This window comes from Falco naumanni, chromosome 4 (assembly GCF_017639655.2).
Source record: "Falco naumanni isolate bFalNau1 chromosome 4, bFalNau1.pat, whole genome shotgun sequence".
Taxonomy (NCBI): domain Eukaryota; kingdom Metazoa; phylum Chordata; class Aves; order Falconiformes; family Falconidae; genus Falco; species Falco naumanni.
Window position 1 is genome coordinate 18,415,297 of NC_054057.1, and position 20,243 is coordinate 18,435,539.

Below are 20,243 nucleotides of genomic sequence, written 5' to 3' on the forward strand. Positions count from 1 at the left end.
CTGAGAAGAACAGGCAGAATGCAATCATGGAAACAGATTATTATGTAACGAAGATAAAACAGAGATTCCCAGAACGGATGTGGTACCCAAAGAATATCATCTGTCTAATGGAGAAAATATATACTTCAGCACAAGTTTGTATACACACATGAGCATATGTTGAACTGATTAAACACAGTTCAGTTAAATTTATTCTAGTTTTACTTTGTTAGATGGGCAAATGGAAAAAATATGGTATCTGATAATAAATCAACAAGCAACTGAAAGTGACCAGACATCAAAGGTTTTTTTGAAGGCTGATAAAATATCTCCCTCTCCTAGAGAGCAGCTGATCCGCCAGTAAAGGAACAGACCCCTTGATCTGAATTCCAGATCCAGTTATAGGACCACATTAACTTGTATTTCTTTGGCTAGAATTGACCTAAGGGATAACAGCCACAGATCCAGCCCTGACAGGGGAGTGACACAAGGCAGAAGTTTTGAAAGCTGTGGCCCGTTCCGCTCTCACTTGCTCTATACATGTGATTACCACAATTCAGTGAGCTGCTTGTGGTTTTGAAATGAAGTGAAGGTGAACTTGTGAGAGTGATAAGTTTTTTCATATAATTTAATTTAATATTTGTATAAGCAAAGAAAAGGATTCTGCTGGAATATGTTACTACAGTATTTCATTCATACCCTGTTTCGTGCCTTGAATACTTTTTATTTGAACAAAGTCTATGTCCTTGCTATCTAAAATCACTAGTACAAACATCCTGTAAGAGAATTTCTTTCTTCTCTCTCTTCCCCTCAGTATCACAACTTCCAGAAGAAGTCATTAAACCTTCAGAGTGGACAACTTATTGGACACAGTGGGTTGTTGTTACTGAGATACTTTGAGGGAAAAATAGAAAGGAACGGATGCTCGTGCTGTAATTGTTAGAGACGGACAGCTGAGGAAAGTCTTGTTAAAGCTTCAGGGCATGACTCTTAGGTCAAAGACTAGAGTAAGAGCCATGTGTCTGCCTTCAAGGGAGAAAATAAAACCCAGTAGCTTCTGAAAGATAGATCTTACTGGTCTGCGCAAGCCAAACAATGTCTACAGCCATGCTGAAGGCTCAGCAGTCTCCCCGGCTCAGCAAGGTCCTGACACAGTTTTATTTCTGCTAAAAGCTGGTACTGACACCCTTCAGCTGGATTTCCTGGTGGCTGCAAGTTCAGTGGGCTATTCCTGCTATGAAGCACAACATATCCAAGCAGCACATTGCTGTTAAAGCTAAAAAAATTTCGTTGTATGGAAGGAGTTTATGGTCTTTGTCCAGGTGGCAGTTTTGGATGTAATATACTCTGAACACATGATGAGGCATAAAACACACTAATGTTACCAGGATGAAGAAGAAACTCTTTGCCTGAGCCCTGAACTCCACATGGGAGTTGATGTCAGGCCAGTATTTCACAGCCAGTCTACAGATGACAGACAACTGGATGACAGTAAGCACAGCACAAACTGCCACCAAAATCCCAGCCAAGCAGTAGTTTGTGATCACCATGGGCACCTCTTGTATCTCCTTGTGGAACTGAAAGCATTCGGAGGGGTTGTACGTCTTAGAGGTGCCATAGTGGGAGAGAAGAACCGGTGTGACCACCAGTGCTCCCACCAGCCAGACAGCACCCACCCAGGTGGTGGTGTAGCACTTCCTAAACTCCAGGCGGAGGAGGCGTATTATGATGATAGCCACGTAAAACATGAAGGTGGTGTACATGTGGAGGTAGATGATGGCGCTTGCTAGCTTACAGGTGAACCTCCCAAATTTCCATTCCTGTAAAATGTAATAGCTGAGGCGGAAGGGGATGCTGAGTAGCATCAAGGTATGCAGCACCAGAAGGCTGATGATGATAATGGTCATCACAGATTGCGATCGTCTTTGAAACAACTGATGGGACATCATGATGACCCCAAGGGTGCCGCCGGCCAGGTTGATGAGGTACAGGGCTATGAGAATGGTGCGGAGCCTCTCTGAGGTGTCTGGCAGCGTCTCATTGGAGGAGTAGATCTGCTGGGTTATGCTGCTGTTCAGAATCATCTTCAGCTTCTCTTTCAAAGCTTACTGAAAGTGAAAAATGGGAATTGTCAAAATAGACACATTTTTTTGTTGCTTCCTTTATTGTTAACTGTGGAATGTCACAGATTCATGAAGGGACATTTTACTGAATTGTGTTGGAAATGATGTTGTCCCATGTAGTATACAACATTATAGCTACTGTCATGCTGTATATGACAACAATAACTCTTCCCTCTCAGTGTTCTTTATATTTCACATTTTCTATAATTATGAATGAATTTTTAATTTACTAAGCTGCATTCTAGGAATTTTTATCATTATTATTTGCCTCGAGATTCAGCCATTTTAAAATAGCCAAGACTCTGTTTATCAATTATACAAGTTCAATCTGCACTCATAAAGCTAAAATTGGAGGTGGGAAAAATACTGAAATGTGAAGAGGTTGTACTTATAATTTGTGGATACTTTATGAAGACACCTGAGCCCTCTTTTTAGCGTCTTGCTGGATGGATGTAGGACACCCGTAAGGCAGCAACAGTTTCAGTTTCAAGATGCATAGAGCACACTGAAAATAAAATTATGAAAATTCCATTGCTTCCTGCTTCAGCTCCAAGTCTTTTTCACCTGAGCTACTCTACTATCAAAAGTGAGGAAAAGCTAAAAATTCATTTAAGAACAATCTTCTGAAAGATATAATCCTATTGGCACTTGTTGAACGTAGCAACACAGCTGCGTTCTCATTTAGACTTAAGGCAAAATATGGACTGTTCTGTTGTTTGGGCTTGCATACAAGTATACTTCTGTATATAATTCTGAACAAGTAAATGAGAACAGCATGCAGGGTACTTGCATACTTTGGTAATGAAATTTGTCCTTATCTTGCAAAAAGTTTCAAAAAAAAAACAAAGTAAAAGCTGGAAAATGATCACTTAAAAAAGCAGCGCCTTCTCTCTCTGATTCCTTTGCAATTTGAAATCAATAAACTAGTTTTAATCAGCAATTCTTAATTTACTTGCACTCATCTGTAAAATGATAGGCTGCAATTGTGAAACATTTTCAGGAAAACTTACTTATGAAGTAATTTTTAATTTATTTATTTATTCTTTATAAGGAAAGGAAGAAGATCAGGAAAAGCATCTTTAGAAGGCCATTGGAGTGTTGTTTCCAAGACTGATGTAAACCTTTCTGTTCACTCCCTTTTAAAATGCATGATCTTAGAAGCATTTAAATGGCTAAAAGCACATATCCACCACCCAATATTCCTGAGACAGGCATGATAAATTTGCTTTCTCAGACACTTTGCTATAAGAAAAGTTTTACAAGTTTTCAGAAGATGACTTTCTGCTCTTGACAGAAATTCATTTTCCAATGTAAACTGTTAATATTTCAAGCTGGCTTTAAGAAGGTACAATCTTTTTTGTTGTTATAAACAGCATAATTACAGCCTAGATGCCAACATTTTATATTACTCAGAAATAGATTATGTTTTTCACTGTTTATAGAAATAAAATACTAAAATTTTACCTTATAATCTCCTTTTTTTGTAACTCCCTCCTTCTTCTTTGCCATTTCACCCATCCATAGCATATGGCACATATAACCAGCAAGAAAAAAGGAGCCTTTGGTGTTACTGTTTGACCAAGAAGGGTTGAAAGTTTTCTCAGCCCACATACAGGAAGGCACAAGTCTTTCCCCCCTCCCCCCCCCCCCCCCCCCCCCCCCCCACTGTGATAGCAATCACATACGTTCAACAACTTATATGATTTTGTTCGTGCAGAGAAAACTGCTGAAAAGCTGCTGAGCTGTCAGAGACCATTGCTGTGCTCGGACCTCAGACTGTAGGATGGACTCACCCACCAGGACTACTGGACTACTTCTGCCCACACTTTGGGCAGCCTCAAAGCTCCGATGAGCAGTGATTCCCTGAGCTGTACAACTACTAGAAGTTACCAGGGTTTGCTACTAAGCAAGTAAAAAGTGCCACTGATCAAATAAAGAGATCTTCAGCTAAGCAGAGGATTTTTCATTATAAAAGCACTTTTCCCCTTAATGGTTGGACTTGATCTTAAAGGTCGTTTCCAGCCTGAATGATTCTATGATTCTATGTTTAATAACTAAGCTAAATGTTACAGAGTGACAAAGCCTTCAGCAGAGTTAACAAAAGATTCCACTCTAACATGCTATTGGATCTTCAAGAATTCAGAGGAGACTGCTCGCTGTTAAAATATTTTAAGTAAAATAAGCTTCAGGCATATATAAAAAGTGACTTAAGAGTTCCTGCTGTTAAAATAAGACATGCAGAGGCCGGTGGTGGTTGAAGATAGTGCCTGAACCACAGGCGTGAATGCTGATCCTAAACCATATCGTTAGCACAAGGTAGCTCACCAAAAAGAGGAAAGCATTGAGTCCAGGCTCTTGCAGATATTAAAAAACAGTTTCTTGACTAGAAATTAAACAGAAAAGTGTTAGCCAGCTTATTTTTCAATTAGCATTTTAGACCACCCCCAGAGTCATCAGTACTCAAACATGAAAGGACAACACAAGGTTTTGTGAGCAGTAACATAAATGCCATGTTCCAGCAGGGCTGAACTAACACTGTTGCTGCCATCCTGTGATCATCCCCTGCTGTGCATGTGAGGATGGATCCCTCCAAGAGGCTTCTTTCTTATTAAGTACAGTTATTAGGAAGAACAAGATGTGAAAGAGAACTATTAGAAGTAAATAAATACAAAGACTCAAAAAAACCAAGGACGCTTCATCAGGGAAAGAAGCAGAAAGGGTTGTGAGGGTAGGCAAGAATGCGGAGACAGCAGTCTGCGAGGCATTCTCAGGATAAACTCTGAAAGCTTTGAGGGAGCTATTACCAACTCAACTAGACCAGGATTCAGAACAGGAGAGGTGCCCATTTTGGAGACTGCTTAGACTCATGGGCTTGGGGTAAGAGAAATGTGCAATTGCTTCCACAAACAGAGCACTGAAGGAAGACAGCTACGTGGGTAAGGGTACTCACCAGATATGGTTCCAGCATCACTTAATCCCACATAAGGACAGGCTGCTGCCTGACATGGTAGCAATGGTGTTTGGATGGTGGAATGATCAGCTGGTTCTGCAGAAATGCAGAAGAAGGTAGGGAACAGCCTGAGTGTCAGACACGGATGGTTTCGATGGGTTGGAGTGATTGTGAAACTACATCCACAGCTTCTGGGTAAAGCAGAGAAAAGCCTGCAGCCCTGTGCTATGTCCACAAGACCTGAAGTGATCTGCAAAGCTTGAGTGACCAAGTAATTATGCAGAAGAGACATGAAGAAATTGCATTCCTGAAATGGTTGCTATGTGACAGCCAGCACCCCAGAAAGAGCCAAATCAGGCTATAAGGTGAATTTTCTGCACTCTTCTACCTGGTTTGAGTCCAATATGAGCTCTTTGGATGTAAAGTGATGCAAAAAAAACCCCTGCAAAGGTGTTGCGTAGGTAACTCTGGTCACCTTGGGGAGACCGCTGTTGGCTGACACCACAACTCCTGGGAGTCAGAAACCGAACTTCTCAATTGATATTTCATACCTCTGAGTGTTGTCAACAAAGTCTTCTCCTCAAAATGTTCCTTAGAGGTTGTACATTGAAGCTGTTCAGCATGTAAACTTTTCATCTTCACGTTCTTCTGTTACAAAAAAGAAAAAGAAAAAAAAATAAATCACTCAACTCAACCCTGTAATCCAGGTCTTACACTTTAGGTTAGTTTTTCATTTGAATATAGAAGGAAATTGAGTCATATCAGCTTGTTCAAATGACTTTTCAAGATCTTGCTTTTGCTTCTTACTTCGTCAGCACATAGTTTGCTTTGACTGGTGGTGCAAATAAAGGTTGAAACAGAAGTATAGGTAGACATCAGAGATCCACTTGAGAACTAACATCACAGATAGATTTTAAGGAAGGAAAGAATGGGGCAGGTCCGGTTCAACACTAGGGGAAAGCGAAGACAAAGAAAAAACATGAACGTTTAGATTATTAAGAAGAGAAAATCTTAATTTTTTTAAGCAATTATTAATTATTAAGCAATAGTTGAAAGAAGAGAAACAAGGCCTGTTGGATATTCAGAGACAGGATGAGTCTTGTGGAAGTGTCGCTGACTGTGTCCATGCATGGGTGTAGTGGAGCACCTTTAAGCAGGGGCTAAACTCACAGTAAAACTCTAAGTTCTTGATTTAATTTCATTTCTACATAATTTCTTCTGCTTTCGGTGTCATTTCATAAGAAAATGTTATGTTTACTTGCCAGCATAATAGCAATCAAGGATTCATGTCTGAACTCAAGAGCTTCTTTTTGTTTAGGAGCAATGGGATGGCACAGTGAGGCTGGATCCTGCCTGCCCATGGCAAGCACCAAGGAAAGGGCTGATGCAGGAAATCCCAGGAGACAAAAAAATAATCAAAAAGGACAAGATAAGGAGAAAACCCACAAAAAAAAAAAAAAAAAAAAAAACCAACCAAAAAAAGAGAAGAAGTACATAAAACTGTGCTACTTCATGTGACTGGGTAGGATTTCAATTTGAGCCACTTCCAACCTAGGGTCATAATTGCTGATAATTTCAATTATTTATTAATATTAAACCCACTGTTGCTAGTTACTTACAAGAACTAAGCTATGTTCAGGCCAGTCATAAACAACAGTAAAACAGGGAAGACCTGTGCTATGTTTTAACATCCTGCTTTTCCTGTGACTGCAGATGCAATAACAGCTCTTGCTGCCTCACTCCCACTCCATTAGATGTGAGTCACAGGTTCTGAAAAGTGAGCAAATCATACTCCATGGTTAGTGAACTTGCAGGATAATCCCTTAACTTGCCAATCCCACCCACCAATGCAGCATGAAGAATTTAATAACTTCAGCCTGTAAGTGGTCAACAAACTTAGCAGGAGATTTGAGATTCTTGGATTAATTTACTTATTTGGCTACAGATTTGCTGAGAGGTTTCTTAGGCCTTGTTCGTTGGGATGGAAGAACATATCTGGCTTCTCTGTCTGTTAGAAACAATAATATATAGTTGCCTCAGGCATACTTATTTATTATGCCTCAAAAGTAGACATTATGCTTTATGTAAGTAGAAGTACTGTATCATGGGTTTCTGTGGTGGAATTTGGAGGAGTATATCACAGGCAGGCTATGACTTGTCTTTTGAAACAAAACTGTTATTTCTTGGGTTTGATGAAGGGACATGAGATTTATTATTACAAGTTCAGGAACTTGCCATTATTTTCCTGTGTAGGTACATACCAGGTTAGTAGAAAGTTAGAAGATTTATGAAGTAGTTATATCCTACTATTTGGTCTAGTTGCCCTCCAACACCTGTAGAGGCAATTACAGTTGTTGCTGCTTTAGGTTATTCCAGAAAATTTATAATGGTGGCTTTAAAGCACTTGGGAACAGCTGCAAAGAACCACATGTGAGCCAAGCATCTGGCACTGATAGCTTAATCTTTTGCTGGTCCCAAATGCTTTCCTTTCTTCTTGAACACACCGCCACCCATCCTCCTTGTCAAACTTAATCCCTTTTCATTTTCAGTCCCACAGTCTTTTCCAGAAGTCTGTGTTTCTAGGGATGGACCCAAATGAAGCTACTTTAGCCTGTTTCTCATGTTCTCCTGCTTGATAAATACAGTCACAACCACGGAGCCCGAAGTTGTCTTTCCTGACTAACCTGCAGAATCAACAAGCCTCTGCAGTGATTCAGATCACTGCAAAAAATGTTTGCTTGACACAGAGTTGGGCAAGGCTTAACGTTTGTTAAACTAAAAAGCAATCAGAAAGAAAACACATAAACACATTTATGCAGGAAAGCAGAGATCCTCATTGCATCAATAGGAATTTTCAGTGAGTTTCAGATGGCATGGAGAGTGCCCAAAACACAGAGGTGGTGCTTTCAGGGTGGGGTGGAGAGGTTGTTTTGGGGGTTATTTTCTGGTTTTGGGTTGATTTTCCAAATTCCCCTTGGTCTTAAACTCCCAGATATCTTGCAACTGTGTCTTTGTGACCATCTCCCACAAAAATGAGCCTTACCTTGACTGAGGAAAACATCCTGTTTTTCTGGAAGAAAGGCAAGCCCTCGTGTTATGGATGGAGTCGCAGAGGGAGCACTAGAAGACAGGGACTAGGACTCTGAAAATAAAAAGTGTTTGCATTTGTCAGGAGATTAGTTTATAATTCAATGATTCTGGTGTTTAGAGGCCTGTCACCCAGTTTCATCAAAATACACATCCTAAAAAGCGTATCTACTAGAAAAACAATGACAAAAGAGGATTTTGAACTATTGAGAACTTGAAGCACTAGATATGAGCTCTTCAGAACCTAAACCCATGAGCAAATCAGAAAAAGTGGCTTAGCATTTATCCTTACTGGGGGTGGGAGTCAACTTCAACAGCGTGAATTCTGAAATATAAAAGAAATTAAGTATCAGTATGAAACAGAAGACCTAGAGCATCTCCAATATATAGTGGTAGCGTTTCATACTTTTCTCAGTGGTGGAAACGGAACTGGTTGTGAAACTAGACGATTTTTTTGGTTTATAACACTAAATAGAGATTTGAATACAAAATCTATGCTGCAGGCTACCAGACTCTTCCAATTTCATTTCCTGTGGGATTTCCAAAGGCACTTAGAGAAGCAAGAGTGAGTTTGAAATCTGTACATTTCAGCTAGTGGATGCCACCACAGAAGCCACTTCCTTCAAGTCCCTGGAAAAAAAGACAGGGCTAAGGTTTGGAACACCTGCAGTGGGGCAAATCCACAAGCAAAGGGAACTCCAAAGCTGAGGCCGTTTGTGCAATGGACTAAGTTCTGTATTTACAGACACTGACCCCCTGTCAGAGTACCTTGTCCATAGCGTGGCCACCATTTGCAGGAGAAAATACAACAGAATAAAAAGCAATTCTGCAACGCTCAGTGATAGAAGTGGCTTAGGAAGCAAAGTGTTGTGCAGACAAGAATAATCCGAAGGGATTTAAGGAGAGATGCTCATGTATATAAAGTATACCTCCTCACTGCCCTGACTTGGAAAAGGTTCTGTTGACTTCTTCAGAGATGTCAGTAGTGACCAGGAATGAACCTGTGTGCTGGCCAGTGCATCACCCACGGTAAGCCCAGAAGTCCCAACAGACCCACACTTTTCTCAGGGCAGAGCTGCCATTTTATATTCTAATCACAAATATCACTGGCATCATCAGATCTGGAAACTCAATGGTTTAAAGACAACTGCTAATTGCCAAAAAATTAGCATCTCTCCTGGGATCTCTCCCTAGGTCTCAGGTTTCTTTTGGGTCCAAAGCACACAGTTCTCCCTCTTTTCAGGAAGAAGTCGCAGATCTCTTCAATGCCAGCAATGATCACCCCAGCTGCTCTGACTTGTACCCAGGCCAGCACTTCTGCTCCTTCTAGTGCTATGCTAACAGTAAGCAGTGACCACTGCTTCCTTGCAGAAGGGCATTTCTTTACAGCAAACAAAAGATGGCCTTTAAGAGGAAAGACATGTAAGTCAATAAACCAGCCGCTCTTCTTATTTAGATCTTACCCAGGTTTGCTATTTGCTAAAGCGTGAAGAGCCATTACTTGAAAGCATGTCCCAAAGCAACTCAGAAAGGCTTTTTGATCACTAAATTGAATAATATCTTTAAAAGTGGAGAATATCTTTGACGTTATATATATTGTAAATATCACTAAATAATTCAGCCACATTCAGCATTTGGGAGAGGACATAACAATGCCATTTCTGCTGCCTTTTTGCTAATTGGGAAATCTCTGTGCTTCCGTTATAGATTGTGTTTTCAGAAATTAAATAAAACGAGTGCCATGCCGTATGTCTGTTTATACCCCATACTCTCAACCATGGCAAAGAGAATACGTACAACCAATCAAAATGTTCTCATATTAAAAGGATCATGATTGTAAGTACCATCAAACTGTCTACATCAATTCATTCAATAGCTTTCACCGTTTCTTTGTTTTCTCAGTTGAAGGATCTGAGCAATTACTGTAATTGTAAGAACATTTCTACCCTAAAGCATAGATGGGCCGTGCAGCTAATTAACATACTTTAAGCTAACTCTGAAAATGAAATATGTGATAGGTTCCAAATGGACTGTTTAGCAAAGTCCTGTTGGACTTATCTTTCCATTGTAACGAAAACAGATTGTAGAACAAGAGAATGGGATGGAGGGGAACATTTGAAATTAAGTGATTAACTTAATTGCTTTTCTTTCAACCACCAGCCATTCTTAGCAGTAAAGAATGGGAGAAGCCTTTGTTAATGCGGAAGACACAGGAAGGAAATTATTTCTGTACATGCAATGCAAGGTTACTTTATAAAATCTTGTACTCAACCTCTAATCATTTTTGAATCACTGAAACTCAAACAAGTACAACATTTTGCAAGCTAGAAACTTGGGTATTTTAATGCATCAGTTGCCAACTGAATAGAGGCATGGAGAGAGGGTGTCAGGAGCAATGACTAAATCTCTCCATTCCTAATATTGTTCCACTGTGGCAATCAGTCTTGGCTTCGGAGAGCTAGGAGAGGGCTACCTTTAAAAGCAGAAAGGGGTGTTTAGGATTTAGCAGTTATCTCCCTTTGGGGATACAGGCAGCAATCTTTCTGGTGCTTTTTCTCCACTTCCCAGGAGGTGCAAGCGTTACTGGATGGCTGGTATATCTGAGCTCTGACAAGTCTCTCCCGTCTCTGCTTCTGGCTTGAAACTCTCTGAGCAAATATGGTGGAGCAGAGATTAAGAACCTACTGCTCTTCATCCAAAAATTCAGTAGAGGAACATCTCCCAATCCAGGAACAGCCTTAAATCCATGCAATCCAGCACAAATATAACACTTGCTAGTGATGCACTTCTTTCCCAAAGGTCGGGGGAAAGACGGAGGCCCATGGATGAAGAGGACAGACTGCGGGAAGCACCGTAGCTCTTGAGCCCAACAGGAGGAATTAAACCCCCAAGGTGTTTAGAGATTAAGGAGACTGCTCAGCCCTAGGAACAAGGCTTAGAAAAGGTGGATTTAAAAGATCTTAGATTTAGGTAAAATAGCTGAGAAACACTTGACAATTTTAAAAAGGAAAAGGTAAATAAAAATGAAGTTGAATGTCAGGGCTAGGAAAAGTAAGGTTGCCGTTGCTCAGTGAAAGAAAGGAGAACGCTGCCTCTTCCATGCCCACATGTGGTGGAAGGCAGGATTTGGCAGCGCCCACGCTGGACTGGGCTGCTGCAAGCCTGAAAAGGCAGCTGTGCTAGTGCTCGTATGGCCCTTCATCCACAGGGTAAATATACATTCTGGAAAGAATTAAAAGGAGAAGCTGATGTTTCTTTAATCATAGCTGGTGGGCTACTAGCGCCCTTGCAGACCTGCCTGACTAATCTCCTATTGCACAGCAACAGCGTTGTCAGCTGGCTGTTCATGTAGGACCTCAGAGGTTACAGACCTTTCTGGAGGGAAATGCAGTCATATGGACTGTGAAATAGTTGAAATGGCCTGAAGTCCTTGCCCAGCTCCCATTTTAAATACCTGTGAGAAAAAAAAAGTGATTGCATTTCACAGGAGATCATCAGACTACCTCAAACCAGCTCGGGTTTTATAAATCACAGTGCTTTTACATATGTTTTCTGTATACCTTTGAGATAAATAGAAGCCAAAAATCCAGCACAGGCATTTCTCTGCCTTGTCTACTATTTCTTTCTCATTTGGAGGTCCATTCTCTGTTCATATAAAAGCCTTCTGGGTGGTACTGGCTTTGGCATCCTACAGCTGCCTTCCAAGGATGGCAGGGCAGGTGGCTGTTTCCCCAGGGTTATCACTGACTCCCACTACAGACTTGCTGCCCAGAGTGTTTTGCTTGCAGGATAACTGCAGCAGCACACAGCTGCATGAGGAGATTTTTCCCGATCCAGGTTCCACACTGATTTACTTACTCCAACCACAGTTAACGTCCATCCCTCCAGCAGCTATTTACTCACTACGAGAAATAAGCTCAGGGGAAGTTTTCTTTTCAAGAGGTCCTGCTTTTCTGCTAAGTAAATCCTGAGCTTTTTGGAGATTTGTTTTATTTAAAACTTAGAGAAAAAGTTGCCTTTAATATGATTAATAATCTGATCTAAAGTGCAGACGAGAATCAGGGAGGTAGTTTACTTACAAGTTTCAAAGTTACATAGATTTATGTGTTTTAATTGTACATTTTCAATGTACAATATAGCAGAAATAATTATAGTAGAAATAAGCATCTTTAAAAACATACTTATCCGGAAGGCTGAAAGCTTAATTCATCTAAAAATTCAAAGTTATGTTCAAAAATCTGAAATTTTGTTCCTTTGCAACAGAAGATGTAAACTGTCAAAAATAAATCCAGGCATTATGTCCTCAGTTCAAAGGAAGAAAGTGAAAGAGACAAGTAATTCTCTTTCTTCTTTTTCACTAAGCATGGTTTTAGGCATGAGTGTCAAACCATTGTTAGCCAGCATCAACCAGTTGTTTACTATAAGAAGCTAAAAATTAACTGATTTAAAAGTTGCTTGTTAGATCCTCCTGACACTTGAAAATCCTCCTGATTAAAAAACGAATAAATAACACCGGTTTTTCCTGCCTGAGCCTTGGGGATTTCTTGCTTTCATGTTCAAATTTAAAAATGTGCATAAAAATAAGTTTGTACCAAAATCCAACTTTATTTTCTAAACTAAAGCTCTTTGGTGCAATCCAAACCACCAATTTAAGGAACTCTACAGCCTTTTAACTCCTTTAAAAATGTAGCTTAGGTTTTGAAGTATGGTGGGTTGCCCTTGGCTAAGCCCCCACCCAATCACTCCATCAGTTCCCCCACAGGGATGAGAGAGAGAACTGGAAAGGCAAAAGACAGAAGAAAACTCAGGGGTCAAGATAAAGACAGGTTAATAAGTGAAAGCAAGAGGGTGAGGGGGGATAATTAAGTGATGCAAAAGCAATCATCACTCACCACCAGTAGCTGGATGCCAAATCAGTCTCCGAGCAATGGCTACTTAGAAAAAACTCCTCCCCAGCTTTACTGCTGAGGGTGATGCTACCTGCTATGAAATATCCTTCTGGTCGGTTCAGGTCTGTTTCAGCTGCATCCCTTCTCCACCTCCTATCCCCCCCAATCCACTGGCTAGAGGGACAGACTGGAAAACCAGAAAAAGCCTTCGCACTATGCAAGGATGGCTCAGCAACAGCTAAAACACTGCTGGGTTATCAACTCTGTTCTGGTCACTAATCTAAACCACAGCACCATATGGGCTGCTATGGAGAAAATCAACTCCATCCCAGCCAGACCCAGTACAGAAAGGAAAAACACAATTTTGAAGCAAACAGTTGAAATATTCTGAAAATATAACTAAATATGAATCTTTTCAAGATGAAAGCTTTTGTTTGGCGGGGGGAGAGAAAAAAAAGAGTATATTGAGAAAGCTTTTCTAGAATATGGATTAATCCAGAAAAAATATTTCCAGGGTGCAGTTTTCATCTGAATGGACCATACTTAAGTAATGACTGTACTTACTTAATATTTTCCAAAAAATTCTGTCTCTAGTAGCAAAAATCCCTCTTTCTGTTTGTAGAGGAAAGCGGGGCAGAGTGGGTGAGTTGTAAAGACTTTGGTCACTGGAAGATGGAGCGTATCAGGTGAGTGAGGACCTCAGGTGTGAGAGGTAAACACAGATTTGAAAGCGTCCTGAAGAGAACAAGGCAGGAGTAAGTGGCAGCCAGACAGAGGCAAAACTCCTCAGTCCTGGATCTGAATGCCCTTCAACATCCTCGCCATGAGCTGCGTAACTGAGGAGAGCTTTGTGGGTAACACCAAACGGGAGGGACCAGTGATGCGTGGGGGTCAGGGCTGCCGTTCAGAGGGACCTCACTCAGCAGACTGAGGGAATGAGCCAGCAGGAATCTTACAAGGTAATAAATAATTTGAGAAAGGTGTGGCTGTGGGTGAGAAGCCCAGCGGAGGTGTTTGGATTCTCCATCCTTAAAGATTTTTAAAACACAACATCACATACTGCAGGGCAGCCTCATCTAACTTTGAGCAGGGATTACAACTAGATGACCTCGGGAGATCTCTTACAACCCATTTTTTCCTATGATTCTGTGATTTTTAACTCATCTTAATACAACAGAGGTGAGCCTGCTTTCCACATCTTTACCTCAGATTCAGAGCTTTCTGGAGGTTCAAGTTACTAAATCTGGTTACTAAATATAGTAACCAACTTGCAGCAATTACTCATGTGGAACATTTAATAACACAAATCTAAATTGCCATTTGCTCCTACACACATTCTGACCTCCAGAACAAGATTTTGTCCTTGCTATTATTTTATCAGCTCAGTTTTTTCCTGTTATAGCAAAAATACCCCCTGATATTGAGGGTGACGTGAAACCACTTTGGTCCAACATAATTATTATTTTTCTCATTTTCACTTCACCAGTAACTGCAGTGATTTCACACTCCTACACACTTTTGTAAAGGTGTTGTTATGGTGATGTATTTCATATGCTGTATTTTTCCATGTGCCCCCATTACCACCTTTTTCATTTGGTTGTATGGTTAAATATGCCCACGAGTGACCAGTTTGGGGTGTTTAACCAAGGAACAGCTGAGGTTTTTCTTGCAGTTTCATTTTTGTCTCACAGCTTGGCTTTAGTTATTTCGCCGTGACATAACTGCCTGTTGTCTAATTTTACTTGTCATGTTTTTCATCTGTTCTTGTAATTTTGCTGCTTCCTGTATTTCACATTCACTGGGGTGAAAAGTTTGCTGGTGGTGTTTACCAGCCTTGTTTATCTTCCACACCCCACTGCTGCATTACAAAGAGCTCCATCTCTCTTTACACACCCGAGAAGGCTCAGCCTTTCGAATTGCTTAATCGTCTGAGCATTGATACTGCTCAGTGAAAGAGCATCAGCTTGTGTTTGCAGTCTGCTGTTAGTGGTGGACAGAATGAGAACTTCAGTTTCATGGGTGATTATTTTTTATTCTTTTATTTGTGATTGAGTTTACAGGTTGATTATTGTTGAGACAAAGTAAAATGTGTGGAAGTGTGGAATACACACTTAGCAGCCCTGAAAGGAGCCTATTCTTGAATATCAGGGCAGGCTTCAGTAAATTGCCTCTTTATTTATTACAAGATCGCATACGGAGGAGATAACAGCAGAGCTAATGAGACTGTGCATATATATGGGTTACACTAGTAATGAGAAACAGCTACGCTAATTAACTCTGCTCCCTAATGAAATTAAATGCATGCAGTGAAAGACATATATATTAAAGTCAATACAAAGCCAAAGTATATCAATTTCTAATTTCTTCAGTATGGCAGGGTGACATAAACAATATCAAGATTATATATTATCATGGAACAGTAATCATTGACAAGGAAGAAGCGGGACTTTGTGTTGGTAGGCTAAGGTGGTTCAGTTTCCACCAAAGAAAACAGTATCTTCTTTCCCTCACCCCTTCCTCTCCTCCAGACAAGCAGACTGGTAACTTAATGAACTATTATTTCTTACTTTTTAACTTAATGTTGGAAAAATAACTTGAAACATTAATTTGCACATGTAAATCCATTAAAAGCAATGTAAGTTCAAAATATAAGATTGAGTAGAAGACATAAAACAGCATTTTTCCCCACTGAGCTCACAATTATTTTCACAATTAGACAATGGTGACAAGGGCTGTTGACACTTCCATTTTACCCTGTAACTTTTCAGTCAACTTGCTTGCTGATCTGTCTTGGGGACAGTCACACTGTCCCCACTGCTGCCAGTTGGTTGTTGACTTGGCCATGCCTTCCCCTCTCAGATGTCAACCCACTTTGTTCTACCTGGTCAGCCTGGTCTGTCCATGCTCCTTCATCCTGTTGATGAAAACAGAGGTCAGCTTTGGAGTTTGGGGAAGTTAGTTGTTGTCCACTGGCTATGGACTCTGGTGGCAAAAGGCTATGGGTCTGTATGGTCTGTGTAGGTGGAAGTTTCTGAGGTTATGGGTGAATTTCAGGTGCAGGTTCTGTTGCAGCTTCAGCTTTAGTGGCAATACTGATGGGGCCCTCTGGAGCTTTACAGGCTGTGAGAGCTGATGCAGCAGGGGTGGTTAGCATGGAGACCAGGTCCTCCTCAGTCATCACACAGTTGATGATACCCAATGGAAGAGGTTGAGGTGAACCCACACCTGGGATCTGCTCCAAACAGAGCTGAATATGGTGCGGTTTATTCCCGAGTGGTGAGCTGAATTCTTAGCAACCTACACAAAGCATATTCCCATAGACCAGTTCCACAAATTATTGTCTGCCATCCACTTCACGACCATCTCCTTAATATCACTGTTTGGATGCGCTGCTAGTTCTTGGCTTTGGGAGTGCCCTGGTTTTCCATGCACCAGGCTGAGCTGAGGCCAGAAATGCTTCAGATCTGGCGTGAATTGGGTAATGAATTCTGTTCCGTCATGACCCTGTGATACAACAGGGGCTCCAAAACTGAGAAAGTTGTCAAGCTGTAGAGCTACCTCAGCTGCTTTATTTGATATAAGTGGCTGAAGAACTCGAAACTTGGTGATGCAGCCCTGGTACACCATTATCCACTTGAGGCTGCCTAGACACATGGACTGTATATTGATAAAGTCAACTTGCCCCTGTGCTAAGTGCTCCTTGTTCAGAACAGACCACCCAGAAAACCATTCCAAGTGGTGCCTTCTCTTTTCTTGGCACACTACACAGAAGGATTTGAAGTGCTTAACAGCATTTCTGGTGATGTTTGCATACTGAGACAACAAGTGTTTCATGACAGTTGTGGCCACCGTGGCCAGTAGCCATATATGCTTTTTTGATGGTACCACATGTGTCCTCAATGCTCATGTAATATGTGGGAGATTCCTCTTTTGTCTGCCTCCTCTTAATCAGCCTCTCAGTGTCTCTACATTGTAGAATTTTGTATCTGAAATGAGGGAAATAACGAGTTTATTAGCAGTAAAGCTGTGTATCTAAATGGGGAAAGCACTGATGTATACACTTAGAGTTAAAAACCCAGAAAGGGTAGGTTCTCCATACTTACTGCCTAAGCAGGTAGTATTTATGTCTTGACTTTGACTTGGGATTCTGTTTTGTCATCTTTGTTTCAGCAATAGCTGCACAATACTCTGCTTTTGGGATCATGTACTTGGAGCATTTCTTATTCCTTTTGTATAGTTCTTTACATTTAAATTCAAAGTCCTGAGGCAGCTTCAGGAAATCGATTACTCAGCAAGTAGAGAAATCTGATTCAGCTCCCTCCTGTTACATACAGCTGCCCTTGCACCAATTTCTGACATATGTTACAGTCATATTGTGAAACCAGTCATTTTGTAAAATTACTAAAATCTTCAGCCATTTCTCAAAATGACTTCCAGTTATTTTGCAAAATGTCAGAAAATCGTAGGCAGGTATTATGCAAAACAGCTAATCTCTAGCTTTTTAAACTTATTAGCTTGAAAGACAACAGAAATAACTGTTTTATTTCCTTTTATTTCCCAAACTACTCAAAACTACACATTATATCATAGAGCGAACTATATACTATATTTTCTAAAATAAAGACTCTTGTGAGATCAACTTTACTTTGTAAAATTTGCAGCTGTTTTTTATTTTTTGTACCATTGGATTAATATTTGAAACACCTGATGTTCACCCCTGGAACAACAATGACAATAGTTCACATTTTGTGAAATGCTCAAAACGGTTAGGTATTTCAGGTGAAGACCAAGTAGAGGATGCCGTCCAGTGTTGTAATAAAACGAACGTTGGTTTCTGAAATGCCTAAACCCAGTATAGTTATGTGACTGATACAGTCACTTCATGAAAGAACTCAAATTTCCAATTATTAATATTTTTTGTTCTAGAATAGCCACTTTCACAGTATCATCATAATATACACTGATTTTCTGCTGTTTGGGTTTAAACTTCTGAAGGCCAGTTTACTGTAGACACAGTTTTATTCTTGCAAGCTGAATTTAACTTACAAACTGCTTTTCATGATGTGAAACTTTGTGATGCTATTTCTAGTGTATGGACACATTTTGTGTCTTGAGCAGATCCTGATTCAGCTGCTCCTTCTGTAGCAGAGGATGGGAACTGTGGTCTGCCTCCATATACGTGGAGTTTGCGTGCATGCATGTTTCTTTGCATGCAGCTTCCCGACTGGTGAGGCTCTCCTCTCCAAGGATATGATTCCAAGTTCTCTGCCACAGGATTTTCCACCAGTGCAGATACTGTCTTTGCTGCCCTTTCTTACTTCTTTTCTCCCACGCTTTTGTAGCACCTGACTAGTGGAGTCTAGCATCTGTTGATGTGCTCATCAACAACTCCTGCTGTGAAGTCTTGCATCTGCTGAGGAAAAGCATTGGGAAGACAAAGTCCTATCTGCAATTTTTACATGTTTCTGTTAGAGATTGTGGTGCCACCACCAGTATATGCCTCCCCCCTCAGCCATAGGCAGGTGGTGTGTTTCTCTGTGCTGTAGACCTCTAAAACAGATGAGAGGCTGAGAGCTCTTTCACAGGTGTCCTTCCCTTAGCATGCACCCCCTGCCAAGCACAAGTCAGGGTCTTGCTTCCCAGGTTCAGATGAAACATTTGGAGATACTACTAAATTTCTGTGCGGCATCTGTTTTGCCTCTTTTGTTGGCATTGGGCATGTGGCCCCTCCTGACTGTGACCTTGCCATGGATGGAGTCACCTGTGGATTTGATAGCTGAGCCCCGACCTGGTTGTGTGTTACCCTTCCCAGCTGTGGGACTTGCACCATGTGCATTAGCAAGACCTCAGAATCAGGGGAGCCCCAGCCACCCATGGGTGGCACACAATTCACTGAGGGCACAGCTGCTACAGCGAAGGAGCAAAACCAGCCAGGCAGTCTTCAGCTGGAGGTGTTACTGGGAGGGAGGGAAGTGTTACTGGTTGAAGGTGAAAGCAGCCAACCAGCCTGTCTGCTGCCTCGCCAGAGGAAAAAGGACTACATGTTACTTAATGCTTCAGGGAATGAATACTATATATTATCTTTATTGGTATTTATCTTTTGAGTTTAAATCTGGCTTATTAAGCATCTGTTTGCAAGTGGGGAAAGTTACCTCACTGAGTACCAGAAAGTTTAGTTTGATTTTTTGAGGTTTCTGTCTGGAAGGTCAACATGATGTTTTATTAATGACCCCTTGACTTTTGAAACCAGCCCTTGTTTCCAATCAAGTCCTAGCCACAGGGTTTACTAACAGGGAAAGTGCACACACTCCTATTTCTCCGAGAACAGCAGAAACGAGTGACTTTATGGGTCAGAAATGTCCAGTCCTGCAACTCTGCTGAGGTTTCCATTCAGGCACTGCTGCCTCTGCCACCTTTGGGAGTTGCCACACTCATCTTTTCTCTCCCCATCCCTGGCAAGAGCATCAATGCCCGAAACCCCTCTCCTAGCCTGCATCTGTGGAGGTCCCTTCTTCCCCTACCAGCACCTCTAGTCTAAGGCACCCTGGTCCTTGGGAACACATGGAAATGTCAGGTGATGTGGATCTGTGAAAAACTGCCCAGAAATAAAAGATCTGGATCCTAAAGGGAATTAGACAAGTAGTATTACAGTCTGATAGATACCCCAAATGAGCACTGCTGCAAAAAGCAGTCTTGCTGTATTTATCCTTACGTTGACTCTGTTTCAGTGACTGCCTGCTGAGGCAGGGAGGGAACTGATGCAGCTGAAAGCCATTCAGCAGAAGAACCCCAGCCCTATGGTAAAGTGGTGGGGGAGTGGGAACAGGACTGACAGAGGGCAAGTTTGCTCCTGTCAGTGACTTTCTGGCAACTTTAAGCATTCAATAAGCAACATGAGATGAAAGCCAGCGACACAGTCTATGCTGTCTTGCCACTGTGTTGTGGAAACATGCTGATACTCTGCTCTCCTATCCTCATCCCCTGTGACATTGTCCATGTCCTATCCCTTCCATGTCCTGCTGTAATACAGCTTTTAATGTTCTCACATGGTTGTTTTCTAATCCAGAACTATCCTTTGTGATCCAGTTGGAAAAATCAGGGTCTCCTTTAAGCCCATGGTGCCTCTGACCAAGCAGGTGATGGTAACTGGGTATTCCCACTTCCTCATCACTGCCCCTGCCATCCCCCGTCACAGAGCCACCTGGCTACATTCTG

General features: G+C 41.3%; 1 protein-coding gene across 1 annotated transcript; it reads right to left on the bottom strand.

The window, feature by feature from the left end:
* Positions 1-432: 432 nt before the first annotated feature.
* On the bottom strand, positions 433-3,671 carry LOC121087176 (probable G-protein coupled receptor 141). The gene is made up of 2 exons (XM_040591905.1): positions 3,567-3,671; positions 433-2,087 (listed from the first exon to the last, which is right to left on the bottom strand). Exon 2 carries the CDS (start codon positions 2,061-2,063, stop codon positions 1,197-1,199), a length of 867 nt encoding a protein of 288 aa, XP_040447839.1. The 5' UTR covers positions 2,064-2,087; positions 3,567-3,671; the 3' UTR covers positions 433-1,196.
* Between the last annotated feature and the right edge of the window lie 16,572 nt (positions 3,672-20,243).